Raw genomic sequence first — 18,655 nt, 5'->3', positions numbered from 1 at the left:
CGAGAGAAAGAGAGAAAATATATTACTGGCAATCTGCAATTAATGAAGCCGGCATTAAAGACCGGTATAACCGAACTACTGAAGCTCTCGCGTACTTCTATCAGTGTTCGCCTCGTTTGCACACTCTATCGCGCTTTTTGAAGGTTCCACATTACGACCGACATTGGCTGTCGCTTTTCACGATTTTAATTACACTTTGGTACAAATATTAAGAGATCGTCAGCCCCGAGTACTCCCGAGTATCGAATGAAAGAGCCCCGGGAAATATAGAACTCATTTCGTTTTTTTTTTTGTTTTTTTTTTTTTGTCAGATAAATATAGTGTTTCAATCATTGGTTGCATCTTTCGCAAGATATAAAGTGTTTAAAATTTTGATGTCTGTATTCGTTCATTTAGATTTTAGATAAAAATAAGAACATCGGAATATTTAATTCATGCCATTTAAAACACGCGATCGATACGGAGCAGAATTCTTCTACACATCTGAAGCCTTCTTTAGACTTCAAATTATTAGGAGCGCTCTCTCCGAACTGGGGTAATTTAACATTACGTGATTCGGAGAAAATCATCCATGCGGCATTAAAAGCGATTCCATTATCGACTCGAAGGAACGCGGGATTATGGTTTCAAAGAGTGGCGGCTTCCGTTGGCCGATAATCCTCGCAAACGTAATGGCGAATATACTTCAGTGGTGAGCTTGTTAGATCCATAAATATCGGTATCTTCATTGCAAACCGCAGGCGGCATCCTGCTATCTCGTAATGGATTCCATAACGGACGTTGCACACGTGCTGGGCCAGCCGTGTCGTTTGTACGTAAACCCCGAAGCGGCAACATCCTTCCTATCCCTCCTCTCTTTTTACGAGTACTTCCGTTACAATTCGCTGACCAAACGCAAACGTAATATTAATTACATGCCAGCCCGCCCGTCCGCCTCGCGGATAATTGATTGTTTTCTTAATCGAATTGTTTTTACTGCACGCTGTCTCGGATTTAGAGTGACATCAAGTCTATAAACACGCGCAAAATCGAAGCTGCAGTTTGAAAGATATTCACGCGATGTAAAATAATATCGTGCGTTTGCATCATATCATTCTCGATTACATGTAATTATATAAATAAAATAAAAAATGCGAAAAAATATATGGCAAATAAAGGCAAATATTTAAAGGAATAATTATAATTTACAAAAAATTATGTTTTAATACAAAATTTAATAAAATATATTATATATAAAAATCTCTTTTTTAATTTCTGTTTAAATCCAATTAAATGGGAATAAATGCGCACGATAAAGAAATAATATATATAAAAGAAATTATACTCACTATAAAGATTGTCCTGCTGTTGCGCTCGAGCTTCCTAGACTTTCTTCTCTTAGATTGTCAGGATTCATTACACCTACAGAGTTCGTTGCACTCATTCGGAAATATGGTTACAGTTCATTACTGTTCATTATACGGCACGATAAGAACAGATGCGCGACACTTTGCACGGCATTTCCGGATTCGGACGCGCGATATTTCGTGCACGTCATTATCAAACTAATTAAGACGCGACACTCTGCATGACAGTCTCAAACTAATTAAGACATAACGAATTATTCGCGACACAATGTATACGGACGCGCGATGCTTTGCGTGGCACTCCCGCAAATTTCACGATCGTGAACTAATATTCCCTTTTGCATGAGGATTGTACTTCGTGATAACGAGTCAGGATATCATAATAATAAGGCAAAGATTTGACATCACGAAAATATAGTTAATTATGGTTAATTATACGCTTACGTATCGTTAATTATAATGAATATAGGAAATAATCACGTTTCTCGTAGAGAAATCCGACGACACATGAAACAGTATTTCGAATGTCGTCGTATAAATGACAACAGGTTGAGCGAATATATCAACAATAACACGCAATGTTATTGCATATATATATAGCACTCCTTGAAGGCCCCATATCTTTGTATGTCAACAAATGTACTAATATCTATCTTTATATTACAACTGTTTGTTGCTGTCTCTTGAAATACTAATATTTTATAATATCAATTCATATTTAATCTTCTGTATTTTATGTCAATTTAAATTTGATATTATAATAATTATGTAAAATTATATAATAATTATATAAAATATTGTCGCAAGATCTAAGATTTATTATAAAAATAAAATTTATTTTATTTTGATCATGAAACAATTTATTATTACTATTATTTTTATTATACTCTTATTAAATTAATTTATTGTCAATTCAATATATTAGTGATAATTTAGTACATTTATGTTTATTACTTTACGCTTTATTAAATTTTTAAGAGGATAATTTTATTTTACGAAACGAATATAATTCTATTTAAAGAAACAAAAATTATTTTTTTTTTATTGTAATAAATTAATATACCTAATAAAATTTATACTTATTACAAAAATGTAATAACTTATTTTCTTATTAAAATTATATGAATTCTAATTGATACGTAAAAATTTGTATATATAAAATGCAAATAAATAAATGATGTAATATTTATTATGGAACAAAGATAATTCTAATTTTCTTAAATTTATATTTAATTCGATTTATTAATTCTATTTCAATATAGCAGTTAATTAACTAATTGGATTCTTACTAACAAATAATTATAAGTATATTATCGATGTGTTAAATTTTGTACATTTATAGATTTCGTACGATAATTGCCCGTTTATTGAAATTTATATAAAATACAAAATATATTAAAGCATGAAATTACGTAGTATATAAAATGTTAAATATATATTTCAGAACAATAATAAATTATCAATTGTCATTGATATTTAATTAATAATATTTGGCCTTTTGTTTTTTTCCTATAGCATGTTATTTTAACATGCAATTATCATATCAAAAATAATTCATTTAGATAAATCTATCATTAATAAATTAATGCAACTGACCAAGTCGATTAAATACATCAATTTTTAATTAATTCGAAGAAAAGTATTTCTTAAGTTTAAAAGGCACATAATTTTATGCACACAATAGTATAGTAAAAAAAAATTTATTATTATAAGGTAAATGAAAATTTTCCGCAATCTTGCATAAAATGCTCTTTAAACGAAGTAAAGTACGAAAACTTGGCATACTGACTAAAAATTATCGCTCTTTGGCTAGCAGTTTCCAAAGTGCAGTAGCCTTGTCAGCAATCATGAGCTTAATTGTAATAGCACCGTGGAACAATGTATAGAATGACGCAGGAAAATCATCATTTCTGTGAAATTGACCGTCCAATTTCATGAAGCGTTTAGCAAACGATTGAGAAATCCATTGAACGTGGATCGCCCTGTAATTCGAAGCGATTCCAACAATGACTAGTTTCTCTTTCGAAAAGAGTGACACTGTGCGATTCCAGACAATAACGCGGCAAACGTAAATTACCTCTTTGCAAGGTGGCGAACGCGGGAAAGGTCCGGATTTGAATAGCCAGTAAAATGAACAAAGTGAACAATATGTGCGATATGTTTGCTGAATCAAGTCAATATCTGGTGGAACGTAAGTTGGATTTTGAATTGGAAGTCATTTCACACACATTGATTTTTACGTTAAAAAAAAAGAAAATTTATTCAATTTATTGCAATTGCAATGAATATTTCTATAACAATTGTTGGGATTACTTTCATTAATGATTTACTTATTGTTAATAATTATCACTAAAATAAATCTTATAATATAATAAAAAAAGATAAAATAATTAATGCCTACAAATAATTAAAAATAAAATTTACTTATTATATAATATGCTTTATGTACATATCATAAAAATAAAATTCTTATGAATATATATGTATATATCTATAAGAATTTTATTGTTATCATATATAAAGCATATTAAATAATAATTAAAATTATTTTCAATTAACATATATGTATATGTATGTATGTATATGTATATATTTATTTATCATACATATAATTTGCGAAGCGAAATATTTTTTTAATCAAAAACATTATTAATCTTATTTACAAATGTGTTACTTTATTTAATATTTATTAATACGTTACAAACTTGTAATGAATTAAGTTCTACTGCATTGGATTTGCTATAATTGTTTGTATTACTTTGATTGGTACTAATTGTAAATGGCACAACAGTCTACTTGTATGATATGGATACTTCAGCTTTAAATGTCAACGCTATGCAAATAGCACGCGTGACACAGTTACATAAAATCAAAGTTCCAAAATCAAACAATCGTTTATGTCATCGTGCAAATGTTGACAAACTACGAGAAATCAGCATTATGTACCAAAAACAAAAATGTTTTTCAAGTACAGTAATATTATTTAATTAAATCTATCAATTATCTTAAATAACAAATTATTTAATTTTTTGGATCCTTGAATCACTTTCTTATATTATAGTATCATGTTTTATTTAATATGCTTATTAATTGTAAAAGAGAATAAAATCTATTTTGCTAATATTCTTGATATAAAAATGATTTTACACACTACAAATGACAACTCTTTCTTGAAGATAAGGGCGATTAAAGAATTCAGCAAACTTTCCGATAGAATTATTTTTATAGCTGCAAATGTATCATTTACAACTGAAAATGAATTTAATAAATAAAAATATCCTACAAACATAGAGATCTGAAAGTGAAAGTAGATCTTTTAAATTAATATAAGATTCTTAAATTGATTAGTGAAATTTTAACATAACATACCTATGACGTTTTTAATTCCTTAAGTCCTTAATCATCGTCGAGAAATGACATATACATACATATACGCATGACTACGCACGTGCAGATTTACGTATATTTTGGAAACATGTCCTCTGAGTGCCACGAAAATTATGACCAACAGAACGCATTCCGCGAACGCTACTGCAGTGCTTGAAATATGCACGCAGTGCACCGCGAGGCTGTATAGAATATCGCGACAGAAAGTAATTGTTTCTATTGTAGTTCTGCTAGCAGATATTAAACCATACCTCACTCTAATGGAAGCGATAAATTACACAATAGCCTAGAGACGCGATATTTCGAGAAATCTTTGATTAAATAAAATTTATTTTCTATCCACATAATTATATAATCACATAATATATTTACATCGCATATAAATTTTAACACAGTTGCATTTATTTCTTATCTCAATCCGCTGTAGAAAATAAATTTTTCCTATAAACATATTATAATTAACAATAACAATAAAAAATAATGCCACGAAATTCAGCTTTTATGGAGTTCCATTTAATTTACAATGCAATTCTAATTTTTGAAATGACCTCTGACATCGCGGTGACAACTCCGAGCGCGAAGAATTAAACGCGCGAGAGTTACGTAAAATAAATAAGCGAAATATTCTCACCGGGATGCTATTCAAAAGGAACATACTCGCAAACATGATAAAAATGTTTAAATAACTTTCAGAGAGTACATTCCGGGTGACGCTGCAGAAGAGCAGTCGCGGTCTCGGTCTAAGCGTTTCCGGTGGCGGTACCGCGGGCCCTGTCAGGGTGAAAAGACTTTTTCCTCAACAACCCGCCGCCCTGTCCAACAAGCTTCAAACCGGCGACATATTATTAGCTGCCAACGGGATTCCGCTGACCGGCCTTACCAATTATGTAAGTAATCCATTAACTATGATTAAAAGAATCAAAAACAAAATTCGTCCTAACGACCTAACTATGAATAAATTAAAATTGATGAATAAGAGCTTGCAGCTTGCGAATTATAACGATATTCTGTAAATTTAGGGGGGTTACATCGACTTTTAATATCTTCAACCTAAATACGTAGCGGAACATATTATAAATAATATTCTAAATAATATTCTAATTCTACTATTTTTATATAAATATATAACAATATATAATTAAATGTTTTTAATCGAATTAATATAATTAAAATAATTCTATTTTTGTATTCGTATAAAAAATCTAATTACATTAATATTTTTATAAAAAAAAATTGTGTTTATATGTTTTATCGATGTATCAAACATGTCTCTCGTATCTATTTTAAAAATAGAAGTAATGTTGGAGCAAAATTTTATTGATATCAGTTAAATGTATGGACACATACGCATAGCACTATAGTAACTATTTCACGACTGGCGGCCTCACCCTTGCTTATTCTTTCGCGACTCTCGCGAAGATTTGCATTGGATTAACATAATGCAGCTACGCCCGCGGGCCCTGACGAGAGGATAGACATTATCTCCCTTGTACTTGGCAGGTTGTCCCACGAGGGCAAAAGTAATACTGCCTCCTGCTCCCAGCGCGGAACTGCATATACTCGCGCCCTTCCGCTACTCTTAATTTCCGTGAGAAACGCATTGACTCCACTGCGGATATGCTAAAACCTTGACTTTATCTTAATTCCATTTTACTAGCGGGACATTAACCAGGAACAAGAGTTTTATCGCGATTATTTTATCACGAATATATTTCATTACAATCATTGCTGCATTTTGTAAATGAAATCGTACATTTGCTACTCATTAAACGTAAATTTGGTGAAAAACGAAGAGAAAAAAAATATATTTAAATTTATTTTATAATAAAAGATAATTAATATTAATATATGTATAACAAATAAAAATTTTTTTTTAAATATGATAAAATTTCAGAATTTTTATATTTCTATGAATATCATTTTTTGTTAAGTTTTTTCTAAATATTTAATTTAAACATTATTTGTTTCCTGCATATCACCGAAGGCCATCTTAATATAATTTCGTCTCAGTAAACCGTCGGCTCTAGTTTATTGCTCTCTCTTTCTCTCTCTCTCTCTCTCTTTTAGTTTTTTAAACCGTCGGAAACTATAAAATTTTTAAAGAGGATGGTTGCGGTGGCGACTTTGAAGGCGTTATCTGTAGGTATATGTACGGAAGGAATGGAAAGCCCGCATAATCTTACTTTGATGCTACTTGTTGCAGGAGGCTCTCGAAGTTCTACGTACGACTCCTAACACGGTAGAATTGGTGGTGTGTCGGCTTCCAGGAGATAGTAATGTTACTCCACCCGGTGCACCGCCGCCACCCCCCGCAAGACGGGAGCCGTCGTCGTTACGTTTACTCAACCCGCTGCCACCTTTGCAAATCGAGCCGTGCGGTGTAAGTAGTGCTCTTTTTAAATAGCGCTTCATGAATGTATGCTCGGTTCTCTGCCGAGTCATTGCTTGGATTAATTAATAATGAATAACGCATCAGCTGATTTAATAAAATCTGTATAAAAGCATTTAATCCATTAGAAAATTGTATATGGACAGAAAAACAAGGATAATCGTGCATTATTTTTAAAAATAATAATTTTATAGTTATTATATATGTAATAGAGTATATATATATATATATATATATATATATATATATATATAAATTTTAATATCGCGACTTATTGATAAATTATTTTTTTGATAATGTATGATGTAAAAAATAAAGAGATAGAGAATAAATATTAATCAGTAAATATTGCATATATACAATAAAAACAATATTTGTATTTAATATTAGAAATAACAATTAAAACATTGCCCGCAGCAATATATATGAATAAATAATTATTCGCAAGAGATATTTAGTTGCATCCACGTTGATTAATTTAATTAATAAGTAACTATTCTAAATAATAACGAAATAGTTTATCCGTCAATTAATTAGTTAAGATAAAACTAATAGAAATAAAATCTTATTTCTAGAAATTTTTGAAACCTTGTTTATTTGCGGAATGTAATTTCTGTTATAATGTTCGGGCAATTAATACTTAAGTAACACGATGAGCTCGGAATATGCACATTATATATCGATTTCAATATCCCTTTCTCGAGGGAATCTTGATAGCAAACGATCTACGGGAGGTAATATTCATAAACAATAGTCAATGCATACATACAGTCGCTTGTTGCGTGGCTCCCCAACGAGAAATATATAACGTGAAACTAGAAATTCCGTATGTGAAATGCATATATGCATCTTGAATCAACGAATATTTTTGGTACAAGTAAAAAAAAATCTTTGGATTTAGATCATATTATTACATAAAATAGAACTTAATAAAAGAACTTTAAAATCTTTCTAATTGCTTGACATAAATCAAACATAAGAAATTACTTTTGCTGATTATGCAGGATATTTTATCTTTGCACAAGCTCACCTTCTTCTAATTAACACAAAATTAACCAACACAAAAGTATTAATAAATTTTCGAATTAAAAAAATATATTTAAAATTAATTTTTTTAAATCTGAATATTTTTGCGATAATTTAAGACGTTAAATAAAAAAGAGAGAGTTGAACGGCAAATTATTTACAGGAATTTGACATTGAAATGACGAAAGTCGGCGGCAGTCTCGGCTTTACCCTGAGGAAGGCGGACAGCAGTGCCCTGGGTCACTATGTGCGAGCGTTGGTGCGAGAGCCGGCACTGAGTGACGGCAGAATTCGACCGGGCGACAAGATCGTCGCCGTGGACGATGCTCCACTATCTCCAATGAGTCACGAGGAAGCGGTTCAGTTGCTGCGACAATGCGGGCCAACGGTAAAACTGCGACTGTACCGCGATTTGGCGCAAACTCCAGTCTCGGCGCTCTCGCCCACCGAGCCCGATCATCCCCTCCGTCCGCCACGAACGAGCTTGAGGTATTTAAATCTAAAAGAAATGAATTAAAAATTTTTATTAAGAATCAAAAAAATAAAACGAATTTTTCTCTTACATGTGATATAGTTTTTGAGAAAATTGATTTTACAAATTGGAAAATTAATAACATTCTTTATTACTTTATTTTGCACAGAATTTTATTTTGAAATTTAAGAATTAAAATACATATTTAATATATTGGCAAATAACATAAAAGGTATGCGTGATTAAAATATTAGCATTGATATTGAATATGGAGTAAGATATTCAATAAAGGGAAAATGGACGAAATCAATTTATGTATAAGAAATTGTGATAATTTGGTCAGGTCAATATTTAAGCGAAGTTTATAGAAATTTTATATTGTTTTATTACTATTTCTTCTTTATTTCGTTCTACTATTTATATCCGTTGATCTATAAAAGAATTATTTTCTTCTTCTATGTGACACTTCTGATTTCAATTCTATTTTTTGTGAATATTCCTTTATTGAGTAGCTACAAAATCCGTGCAATAAGTTTCTTCAATAACATAACCGAATTACATATAAAATCAATTTATTCTTTCTTTTCGAGAGATCAGTAACAAGATATCATCGTAAAAGTTCACGGATGCTTATTAATATTTAATATTATTTTCCGATATTGTCATAGCGTACGGAAATAAAAACGTTTATAGTGTTTTATACAATAATTTATGAGCCATATTTTTTATGACAGACAAGAAGCCGTGGACATGCTGTGTGACTTAGCAGTCCGAAAGCTGTCACCAGGTACATCGAGCGGTTCTAGTATTTGCAAACAACAGTCACCCGGTGCCTCATGCAACTCGCCCCGAAGACTACGTCGACTTGCCACGCGTACTTCCACTGCCGAAACGAATCAAGGTATCATCAATTAATAAATTAGTAGTATGAGAAAGTATGAGTAGGCAATAGTTCTAAAAAAATATGTAAGTTACTTATCAATTAAAAAGAATAAAAGCATCAAGATATGGATAAAGATAAATAATCATCATCAGCCTCATATACTAATCAAAAAATCTCTATACTTTCCAAATATATTCGAAAATATGATAGTAATTTATGAAGTATATTTCTTGAAACTGTACAAATTGAGAGGATTGGCGGAGAACAGCTGTTGCTTTAGAAACTTCCAGTAACGTTAAAGTAACAATGGAACATTTAACCATTGACTGTCTCTCGGAATTATCTTGAACCGCGCAGGATCAAGGCAATCTTCGATGATAGGACTTTACGATAAGTCTCCTCACGACAAGTATTCTCCATGCCACACAGAAACTCCCGAGAGTAAGTTGCATGACGTGCAAACGACGTCGTCGACAGCCAGCCAAGCGGAGACCGCGTCAGACTCGGACCAATGTTCCGTCAAGACGCAGATCACCAATTCTCAAGCAAACACACCTGCGACCGACATAATCGATCCGCCGCCACTCTACGACATTTACGACGATAATGACGATGAGATGTCAAAACCGGGGTCTAACAATGCTGCGGCGGAGAGGCCGAGCTTTCTCGACTTGACGGCGCCGCAAGGTAAACCGCACTTTCAATTCTGCAGCGTTGATTCGGACAGCGAGTATCCCGGCGACAGCGACGTGATCCTCGCGGAAGCAGAGCGAGGACGGCTAGCCGAACCAAACTACAGTAACGACAGGAGCGTGACGGTGATGTCGAGCGACGAGCACGATAATGACCTGCCGTCTGAGCCGGCCTCCATGCCGCCAATGCTTTCATCCACCAGCAGTACCAGCACCGCTGCCTTCAGCTACAACAATCCGGCCTACCAGAGTGCCAACCCGGCCTGCGGCAGCGCCGTCAGTGATCCAGCTGGACCCAAGAACAAAACCACGCACTCCAGCGATCAAGACATACCAGGTAATTATTCGAGAGAAATTATATTTTTTTATTATTTTTTTATTAATTTCAGAAATAGAATTAATGAGATCGATTAATGTGAGCCTTGATTTTTTTTTTTTTGCACGTATTTGATATTTAAATTATTTCAATACTCATTAAATTTTCGTTTAATGCTTTACACATTTTTTTTTAAATTTGCATCAAATTCAATATAATTGAGGCTCAAATTTTCTTGTCAATAAATTTATACGATATTTTACATAATATTCAAAAAATTTAATTTTAAACTGTTTTAAATCTATATTGTATTATATAACACAAAAATAATGAGTTATGGAAAAATATGTTAATAAGCTATGGAAAACTCTTATGACAATAAACTTGTAATCTCTTAAGTATAAAAGGGCTTAATTTTTTTTTTAAATGCAGATTTAAGACGATATTAATACAAAATAAGTTTGCAATTAATAGTTGCTGTTAAAATTGTTTGTGGAAATATATTGCATGCATGGTTGACTTTATACCTCAATCATTGAAAATAAGTCGATGAAGTAGAGGGAGACAGAGATAAGATAACAGTCACATTACTGCAAAACTTAACAAGTTTGCGGCGATTAATTTCATACAGTCAGCGTTATTTCCGATCCAATGATCACTTTTTGTCTCATCGCGCAGGAAAGATCCTGGGAACGGACGATCCAGGCGGTAGTAAAGGATTATTGAAGTGGAAGGGCGTGATGTTCGCTCCAAACGATGAAGTAGATACTGAACACGATCCGGAAGAAGCCGGGAAAGACACCACGGATTCAGTCGCTCTTGCTGAAGATCTTGAGCAAGGCAGCGAGGTTTGTAGCTTTAAAAATTGCACTTCTCTATAATTGATTTTATATCAACGGGAATAAGTGGACAAAGTTCAATTTCGTGATAAGAGTCTCGCATTAAGCGATTCATTTTATTAAAATAAATACATTGTTATTCAGTTAATTTTGATCTTGGAATGCAATGAAATAGTGAGATATATGAAGATACGAGAATGTAACATTGCAATATTGCGCAATCCGCATTCCGCTATTACAGGTGTTCATGGTAGAACTGACGCGTGGGTGGAATAGTCGGCTGGGTTTTAGCTTGCAGCCGGAAGGAAATTGTACAGTGATATCGGTCGTGCATCCCGACAGCGTCGCAGCGAAGGATGGCAGACTCAGACAAGGCGACGTATTATTGATGGTGAGTCCTTTTCATCGCGAACTTATTTTCTCTCAATTTTTTTCCCATAGAATATGCTCTAGAGCCATTATACATATTATATTATTAACTGTACAAAATATCATAAAGTTAAAATAATATTTATATATTATTAATAACATATATATGTTTATCTACTTTAACTTTCTCTTTGATTTTTACATCTTATTTTAATTATAAATTTAAAGCAATACTGATTCTTTACAAATAATATTTTTTGAACTTATAAATTTAGAGAGAATTGTGCAGAGATTAAAGAAATTGATACAAAATTGTTCACATTTAGTGAGTTTGTTCATATATTATTTATTTTTAGAAAAATTTTTTTCTCCTTACCAGGTTAATGAGGAGAGTGTGGAACACATGTCAACAGCTGATATAATAGATCTGTTACGCAAGATACGTGGCTCGATAGGTATCACGGTGATGAGGAGATCAAAACGGGACAATATAACGTAACAGTAGTACAGTGATATCGAAATAGAACAACCATAAAGGGTACGATTTGATTGGTATATTCTTTATGAGCAGGCAATGATAGATTTGAGGATTTAGACATGAATCAGCCATAAAAAAGATTTTTGCCAAGAAATCAGGCAAAGATGCTGATCTTTTTCAATAAATTTTCATTATACAAAATTTAGATAATAAGAGAAGATAGAAATAAGAAGAAAATCAATTATTATTAAGAAATGAATAGATGAGATTATAAATGTTGATAGTACAATAAAAAAGTATATTAAATCATGGGATTCTCAATGCCGGAAGAATAGATCATAATCCGCGTTATTATCAATGACAAAAATCGTTCATGAAGAAAATAATCTTACATAAAAAAAAAAAATAGCATTAACGAAGAGAGATCGTCTATCTTAATCGATTACAAAAGACTACTGTTAAAAGAAGAATGATGAGAGAAAAAAATTCACAGATGTCATTCTGATAATTTTCTAGTAGATGTCCCCGGAGATAAAAAGTTACTCAATCTTGTAGAAATCTTCCGGAGGAAACTAAACGCTGGAAATCTGAAATGATATGTCATTCAAGAATGTCGTGCTGAATTTTCAGTCGCGCCTTTATACGCGAATCAACCAATCTCCACGAATCAATATTAAATCAATATTAATTTATAACTGAAATTCCGCTGAAATTGCAATATTCTAACGTCATTTATCAGTTATCATCACAAGAAAACGTGTCGATATGTCGACCATAACAGATTAATGCGCATTAATAGCAGGATAATTGAAATACTCTCATTTCGAAAACTTGAATCTTTTGGTTAATGATTGGCTTATTATTAATAATATTCCTAGTAATTTGCGATATTTTCGAAAAGCAGTTTTATGATTAGTACGCGAAACATTGTTTTAATGAATTCGAGAATCAAAAGGATCGATCAAAATATGATTGGAAAGAAAACAATGTACCTATTGCAAGATAAGACATGTTCCACTCGGTCGAAAAGCAAACTATTTATTATCTATCGAGAAAATGATCGAGTTTGATGAAATGCGATATATGTTTATGTACAAAATTGTAAAGATATTCTTTTAAATATTGAGCGTGAAAAGAGAAATTCTCGCATCTATGAGCTTATAGTATATCCTACATATCTTTGTAAATAACGTATCCTATCAAACTTAAATTTCCAATAAAAAAAATAGCTATGAAAAATGAATTTAAATAGTGAAATTATTTTTAAAGAAATGTTATAAAATATAATTTTTCCTTGCATGTGTGTGTGTAATAACTATGAAATAATTAAACTTATAAAGCGCTAAAATTAAAATAAGATTATATATATATATATATATATATATATATATATATATATACACACACACATAAATCGTATTTTCAGAAAATACGATAGTTTTTCCAATTCTCTTTTAAAAATAAAGCACTATACTGTGCGAAATATCTATCGTGTACATATTTTTATCCCACACAGTATAATTTTATTAAAAGAGCTTGACATTAATATTTTATCGCGAATTTACATCAACGAAATGTGAATTAATTAATTTTACGTGTGAAATTTACTTCATACGAAGTAAATTTATCACATGATAACTAATTTACATTTCGGCTTTAACTTGGTCCATCCGTAATTAAAAGAGAATCTGCAACCACATTAATATACGTACTTAAAATGTGTGATAAGAACTCGATAGTTTCTTTACTCACGTCGGAGAAATAATCTATTTTTCAGGAGTTTCTCTTTAACTAATTAAATAATAAGAAACAATTGGCCTTTTACGGCAAAGATGATCTTTTTGCCGTCTCACTTCTTCAAAGCTATTATCTCTGGTCTCTTAGCAAATCAAAAGACAATCTACTTATAAGCTATTTAGAATATGAATATCATGAATGAGTCGTTGATGAATAAATTGGCTGCTATTATTTGTAAGACAATGTCTTACGTATCTGATATTTCGATCTTCCTGCTGTCTTCAAGAGAAATCGACCGACAATTACATATGGGATAGAAGTTAGAGTTACTTATAGCATACTTGGAGAAAATGTATTAATGTTCGAGTTAATGTTCGAACTACCTCGCGTGATGCCATACCACAGCAAAACAGATTATTATGCTCGAATCTGTGTTTAAGTAAAAGATATTTTATGTGAAAAAAAAAATATTTCCTCTAATTATATAAAAAATAATGAAATACAAGATGAAACAAAAATGATCAACAATTCTACTAAATAATTAATACTCTTTAAAGCATCAAATATGAGAATTTTAGACAAAAAGTTTGTTAAAGTGCAGAAAATCGTTTACTATATTAGAAATGCTTTCTAAACCGTAGAAATCATAGAAAAATTTTCATTCGTAGTAACGATGCGGCTCGTATATAAAACGAGAAAGTGTCAATAACGACACAAAATTTAATAGACTGTAACAGTGCAATAACGTTAAATAAAAATTAAGCGAGAACGATGTATAATGTGATAGCCGTTCCGTTTAGAACGTTAGCACTTGTAAATCTACGAACTTAGATGAGTATCAGAGTTTATAGTGAATTACACGTATGTAAATAAAGTTGATAACTGTATAATTGTATAAATCAATACCAAAGTGTACGAATATCAAAGTTATGTAATATCAAAAATGTATATTTTACTGTGTAAGTGATCGGTAAACAGGCAGCTATTGGAAATATTATGTTAAGCTTATTAAATTATTGTTAATATCTAGGAATAGATATGCAATTTTATTGAGATTTGTGCCGATCGTTTCATCGCTGTGTTAGCCTTCTTTTCTTCAAAATAATGTAAAATAATATATTCAATAAAATTTAATGTCTTTGATAAAGATTTCGATATGTACCACTTACCAACCATTGAAGTGATATGACAGAGTATTTTATTATTTTCTTTGATTCACAAACATGTTAAATCATAATGTAACATGGAAAAGTCAAATAATTTGTATAATCCAAATTATCCATGTTATGATATTTAAATGAAAATCAATATGTTGGTTTATATTTTAAGTATTTTGAAATCTATTTGAAACATAGCATAGATAAGAATATATATATATATATATATATATATATATATATATATATATATATTGCTATATAATATTAAAATATATGCTGTAATTAAAAAATGTGTGCGTGAATAAGATAGCAGAAGTAAACATTCAATAATAACATATATATATAATACACTTTTGTTTAATTGTTTTTATTTTTTTTTTATTCTTTTCATATCAAAGTAATTTGTATATATCAAGGAAAATATATTATATATAATTAAAGCAAAATATCTATAATTTTTTGTAGATCAACTACTCATTTTCTAGTCCTCAACATGATATATAAAAGTTTATTTATTTCCATGATTATTTAATTATTTTAATTCAATGATTCAACTTGTTAATTTTTTCATATCATTATTAATTTTACTTTTTAGTTTAAGATGTCTTTGTACATAACTGCGAGTTACATGTAATGGTTCCTTCTCATTTTGCAATTTTTCTTCATCCTGCATCTTATCTTCTAAATTTTCATTATTAAATCTTCTAGCTTCGCTAAGGCCAAATCTAGGTGACTTCTTCGCATTCGTTAATTTATCTGTAATTTTTTCTTTGTCACTTAACGTGAATGTCATTTCGCACTCTCGCTTTCGAAGAATGTAAGATTTTATATTTTCATCTGACGATTCCAAGTTTTCTTTTTCAAATTTTATACAATCGGATGTATACTTTCCTGTCATATTATATAACTGTTCGTCCTTAGATCTTTCTGCAAAAGCCAAATCTCTTTCATGAAGGTTTCAATCATCCTAACAAAATTAGAGTAATGATAATTGAAATAAACTTTTGATAATTGAAATTATCGATAATTGAAATAATGATAATTGAAAAAATAACTTTTATTGCAAACTCTTAAAATATTAAAGGTTATTTACCATAATCCTGAATGTCACTATTGTCACTGTCTCCTATAAAATACTCAGTATTTTCTACAATTGAATTTATTTCTTCATTGCATGATTCCTTCTGCCACCTATATTTAGGCTCAGAATACGCAACACGTTTTTCTGGACTACACTTCATGTTATTTCTACTTCTTTTCACAGATAACTTTGGTTTTCTTCTATTCTCTGATTCAATTCTGATAAGCTCAGAAACTGATTTTTTGCTATCAGTATCCATTCCATTTTCTGTAGTCTTACATTCTCTTGATTGGTTACTAGAAATTGTCTCTTCATGTATTACAGTATTTTCGGAAAATAGTAATTCTTCATTCTTTATATTTTTCGTTTTTACAACAGAATCAGATAAAACTGGTCTAATCTCACATGAATCGCTTAAAATATGATTGGACGTATATTGATCATTGGAATCATTAGACGAGGAAGATAATTCAATTGTTAAAAAATTTATGGGATTCATACTGGAACAATACATGTTTGAATCTTCATTGGAAGATTTCAGGGCTAAAAAATCGCTTTTTTCGTCATTTCTAATAGTTGAAGTGCTTTCTGTAACACAATCTTTACATGAAACATCAGAATTTTCTTCGCTTAATATATTGCGTCTAACAGGCAATTTCCGTGAACTATTAGGATGTTTCATTTTCATAATTAGCTGATCATAACTATCCTTATTTGCAAGTACTAAAAATAGGAAAACAAGAAATATGAAAAGAGTATTTATATTCTAATCATTTATATATGTAGATAATTCAAGAATACTTACAATATTTCTTTCTCTGCTTTTCTATAATATTATGTTCTGTATTTCTATTGACATTTAATTTCTGTAAAACATATATTAATATATATAAAAAAATTTTAAGCAAATGTATATGTATAAAATATTTTACTACATAATATATTCACATTTGTTGGTTTCTGTACTTTCTTCTCCAAATTTTCCTCTTCTTCACACTGTTTAATTAATTCCGATACAGATCTAGGATTTATTTTATCGCATTCTGCATTATAAAGAATAATATACCTTTGTAATCTGTTTTCTAATGCCTTTCTATCTCCTTGAGATGATAAACCTAATTCTTTTAATCTTTTTCGTATCACATTATCTTTCATTAAATTTAATACGAATTTTGGCAGTGGTTTACGTTTTGGCTCACTTCTACATAATAAATAAGCACAAGTATTTGAAAACAAAATTGCCCAAAATAAATATTACAATGTACAAAATATTAAAATCATATTAATTTTTTTTTAAAGTTCAACAAATAATAAAACAAAATATTATATATATATATATACTTACTTTTTAGGTTGATCCTTTGTATTTTCCCTTTTTAAACAATCATCTAAATGTTTATTTATATTATTTTGAGAAACATCTACTTTGCACACTGGACATGTAACTGACTGAGTTTCCTCATTTTGTAAACCTTTTCTCTTCGGTGTAAACATTGAAGGTATTCTAAGTTCTGTACTAGTGCTAGGAGTAGATATATTTTGCTGATAATTCTTGTGTCCGTGAGGTGTAGTATTACTAGCCATGGATATTGGACTGTCAAAACTTTTGTCCAATATCTCATTTGTATCAGAAACATTTTGTTTTTTCTTAGATTCAAAATTATTTGAAGAATATATATTTTCAAAGTTTTTATCTTCCGCAGTCAATATCTCTTTCTGATAAAATTTTTTTTCCAATTTGTCTTTAAAATTCAAATAATGAATAATTATTTCATCTAGAAGATTGTTTTTTCGTAAGTCTTTCTCAAAGGTTTCTTCAAAGCACATTGGACATTGTGTTTTATAATGTAAGTACTTTCTAATGCATAGAGAACAATCTAAAATTATAAAATATAAAATATTTGTATAATAGGAATATTAACATACAAAGTTTTACATAATTACTCACAATTGTGGGAACACGAAGTTATCACACTAGTGTCCATATACTCGTAACATATACCACATTGTAATAATTTATCAATATACTGTAATATGACAAAAGAATATATCGTTTAACTTATTCCATTATTTTACTAAGTAAACATATTTTATAAAATTATTATATTCTTAATACCTTTAACTCCACATACTCTATTGGCGACATGATAGTTCACAAGCTTTAAGATTAAAGTAAGTAATTTAATGAATAAATCGAGATAGTATCATTACTTTTATAATTTAAATTACGATTATTATCGATAATACGATTGTAATGTATTATTAGAAGAAAAATATAATAAAAAGAAAGAAGCTATGTTTGAAATACTAATCGTTCATAATGCACCAACGTAACAAAACCACTGAAAAAGCTGAGAACGACAGATGATGATATTATCGGAGCCAGAACCTTGGACTCCGGGACAATAGACGCTAAACCATTGAATAGATCCATTCATGATAGTTGTATTTTATGTTTCGTTTTAACTGATCATACAACT

At 30.4% G+C, this 18,655-nt stretch overlaps 2 protein-coding genes and 1 long non-coding RNA gene across 4 annotated transcripts in view; 1 reads left to right on the top strand and 2 right to left on the bottom strand.

Annotated features, from left to right (window-relative positions):
- Positions 1 to 15,083, top strand: part of LOC126855496 (uncharacterized) — a 95,435-nt gene extending 80,352 nt beyond the window's left edge. Inside the window, exons 5-12 of the mRNA XM_050603235.1 lie at positions 5,427 to 5,620; positions 6,937 to 7,113; positions 8,312 to 8,637; positions 9,355 to 9,521; positions 9,933 to 10,532; positions 11,190 to 11,359; positions 11,592 to 11,741; positions 12,099 to 15,083. Coding sequence (XP_050459192.1) covers positions 5,427 to 5,620; positions 6,937 to 7,113; positions 8,312 to 8,637; positions 9,355 to 9,521; positions 9,933 to 10,532; positions 11,190 to 11,359; positions 11,592 to 11,741; positions 12,099 to 12,218 — 1,904 coding nt within the window. The 3' untranslated portion in view covers positions 12,219 to 15,083. The remainder of the gene's footprint in view (positions 1 to 5,426; positions 5,621 to 6,936; positions 7,114 to 8,311; positions 8,638 to 9,354; positions 9,522 to 9,932; positions 10,533 to 11,189; positions 11,360 to 11,591; positions 11,742 to 12,098) is intronic.
- Positions 277 to 1,854, bottom strand: LOC126859306 (uncharacterized). The gene is made up of 2 exons (XR_007688785.1): positions 1,329 to 1,854; positions 277 to 1,010 (listed from the first exon to the last, which is right to left on the bottom strand). It is a non-coding gene; the product is annotated as an uncharacterized LOC126859306 (long non-coding RNA).
- A 365-nt stretch (positions 15,084 to 15,448) lies between the features above and the next one.
- Positions 15,449 to 18,589, bottom strand: LOC126857433 (E3 ubiquitin-protein ligase RAD18-like). 2 transcript variants are annotated; one of them, XM_050606893.1, is made up of 7 exons: positions 18,292 to 18,587; positions 18,124 to 18,202; positions 17,521 to 18,052; positions 17,124 to 17,376; positions 16,981 to 17,041; positions 16,188 to 16,898; positions 15,449 to 16,021 (listed from the first exon to the last, which is right to left on the bottom strand). In XM_050606893.1, exons 1-7 carry the CDS (start codon positions 18,319 to 18,321, stop codon positions 15,645 to 15,647), a joined length of 2,043 nt encoding a protein of 680 aa, XP_050462850.1. In that variant the 5' UTR covers positions 18,322 to 18,587; the 3' UTR covers positions 15,449 to 15,644. The 2 variants fall into 2 exon arrangements, with proteins under 2 accessions (XP_050462850.1, XP_050462929.1); XM_050606972.1 differs by having other exon boundaries at positions 15,879 to 16,061; positions 18,292 to 18,589.
- Positions 18,590 to 18,655: the final 66 nt, after the last annotated feature.

The sequence above is a fragment of the Cataglyphis hispanica genome, chromosome 1, assembly GCF_021464435.1.
Source record: "Cataglyphis hispanica isolate Lineage 1 chromosome 1, ULB_Chis1_1.0, whole genome shotgun sequence".
Taxonomy (NCBI): Eukaryota; Metazoa; Arthropoda; class Insecta; order Hymenoptera; family Formicidae; genus Cataglyphis; species Cataglyphis hispanica.
Note: the sequence above shows the minus strand (reverse complement) of the source record. Positions and strands in the feature narration are given on the sequence as shown.

Excerpts from the sequence above, each read along its gene's own strand:
- LOC126857433 (XM_050606893.1), bottom strand. The coding sequence starts at position 18,321 with ATGTCGCCAATAGAGTATGTGGAGTTAAAG. Across the intron at positions 18,203-18,291 it reads TAGAGTATGTGGAGTTAAAG|TATATTGATAAATTATTACA; the intron begins GTATTAAGAATA and ends GTCATATTACAG. Across the intron at positions 17,377-17,520 it reads ACAAAGGATCAACCTAAAAA|AAGTGAGCCAAAACGTAAAC; the intron begins GTAAGTATATAT and ends TTTATTATGTAG.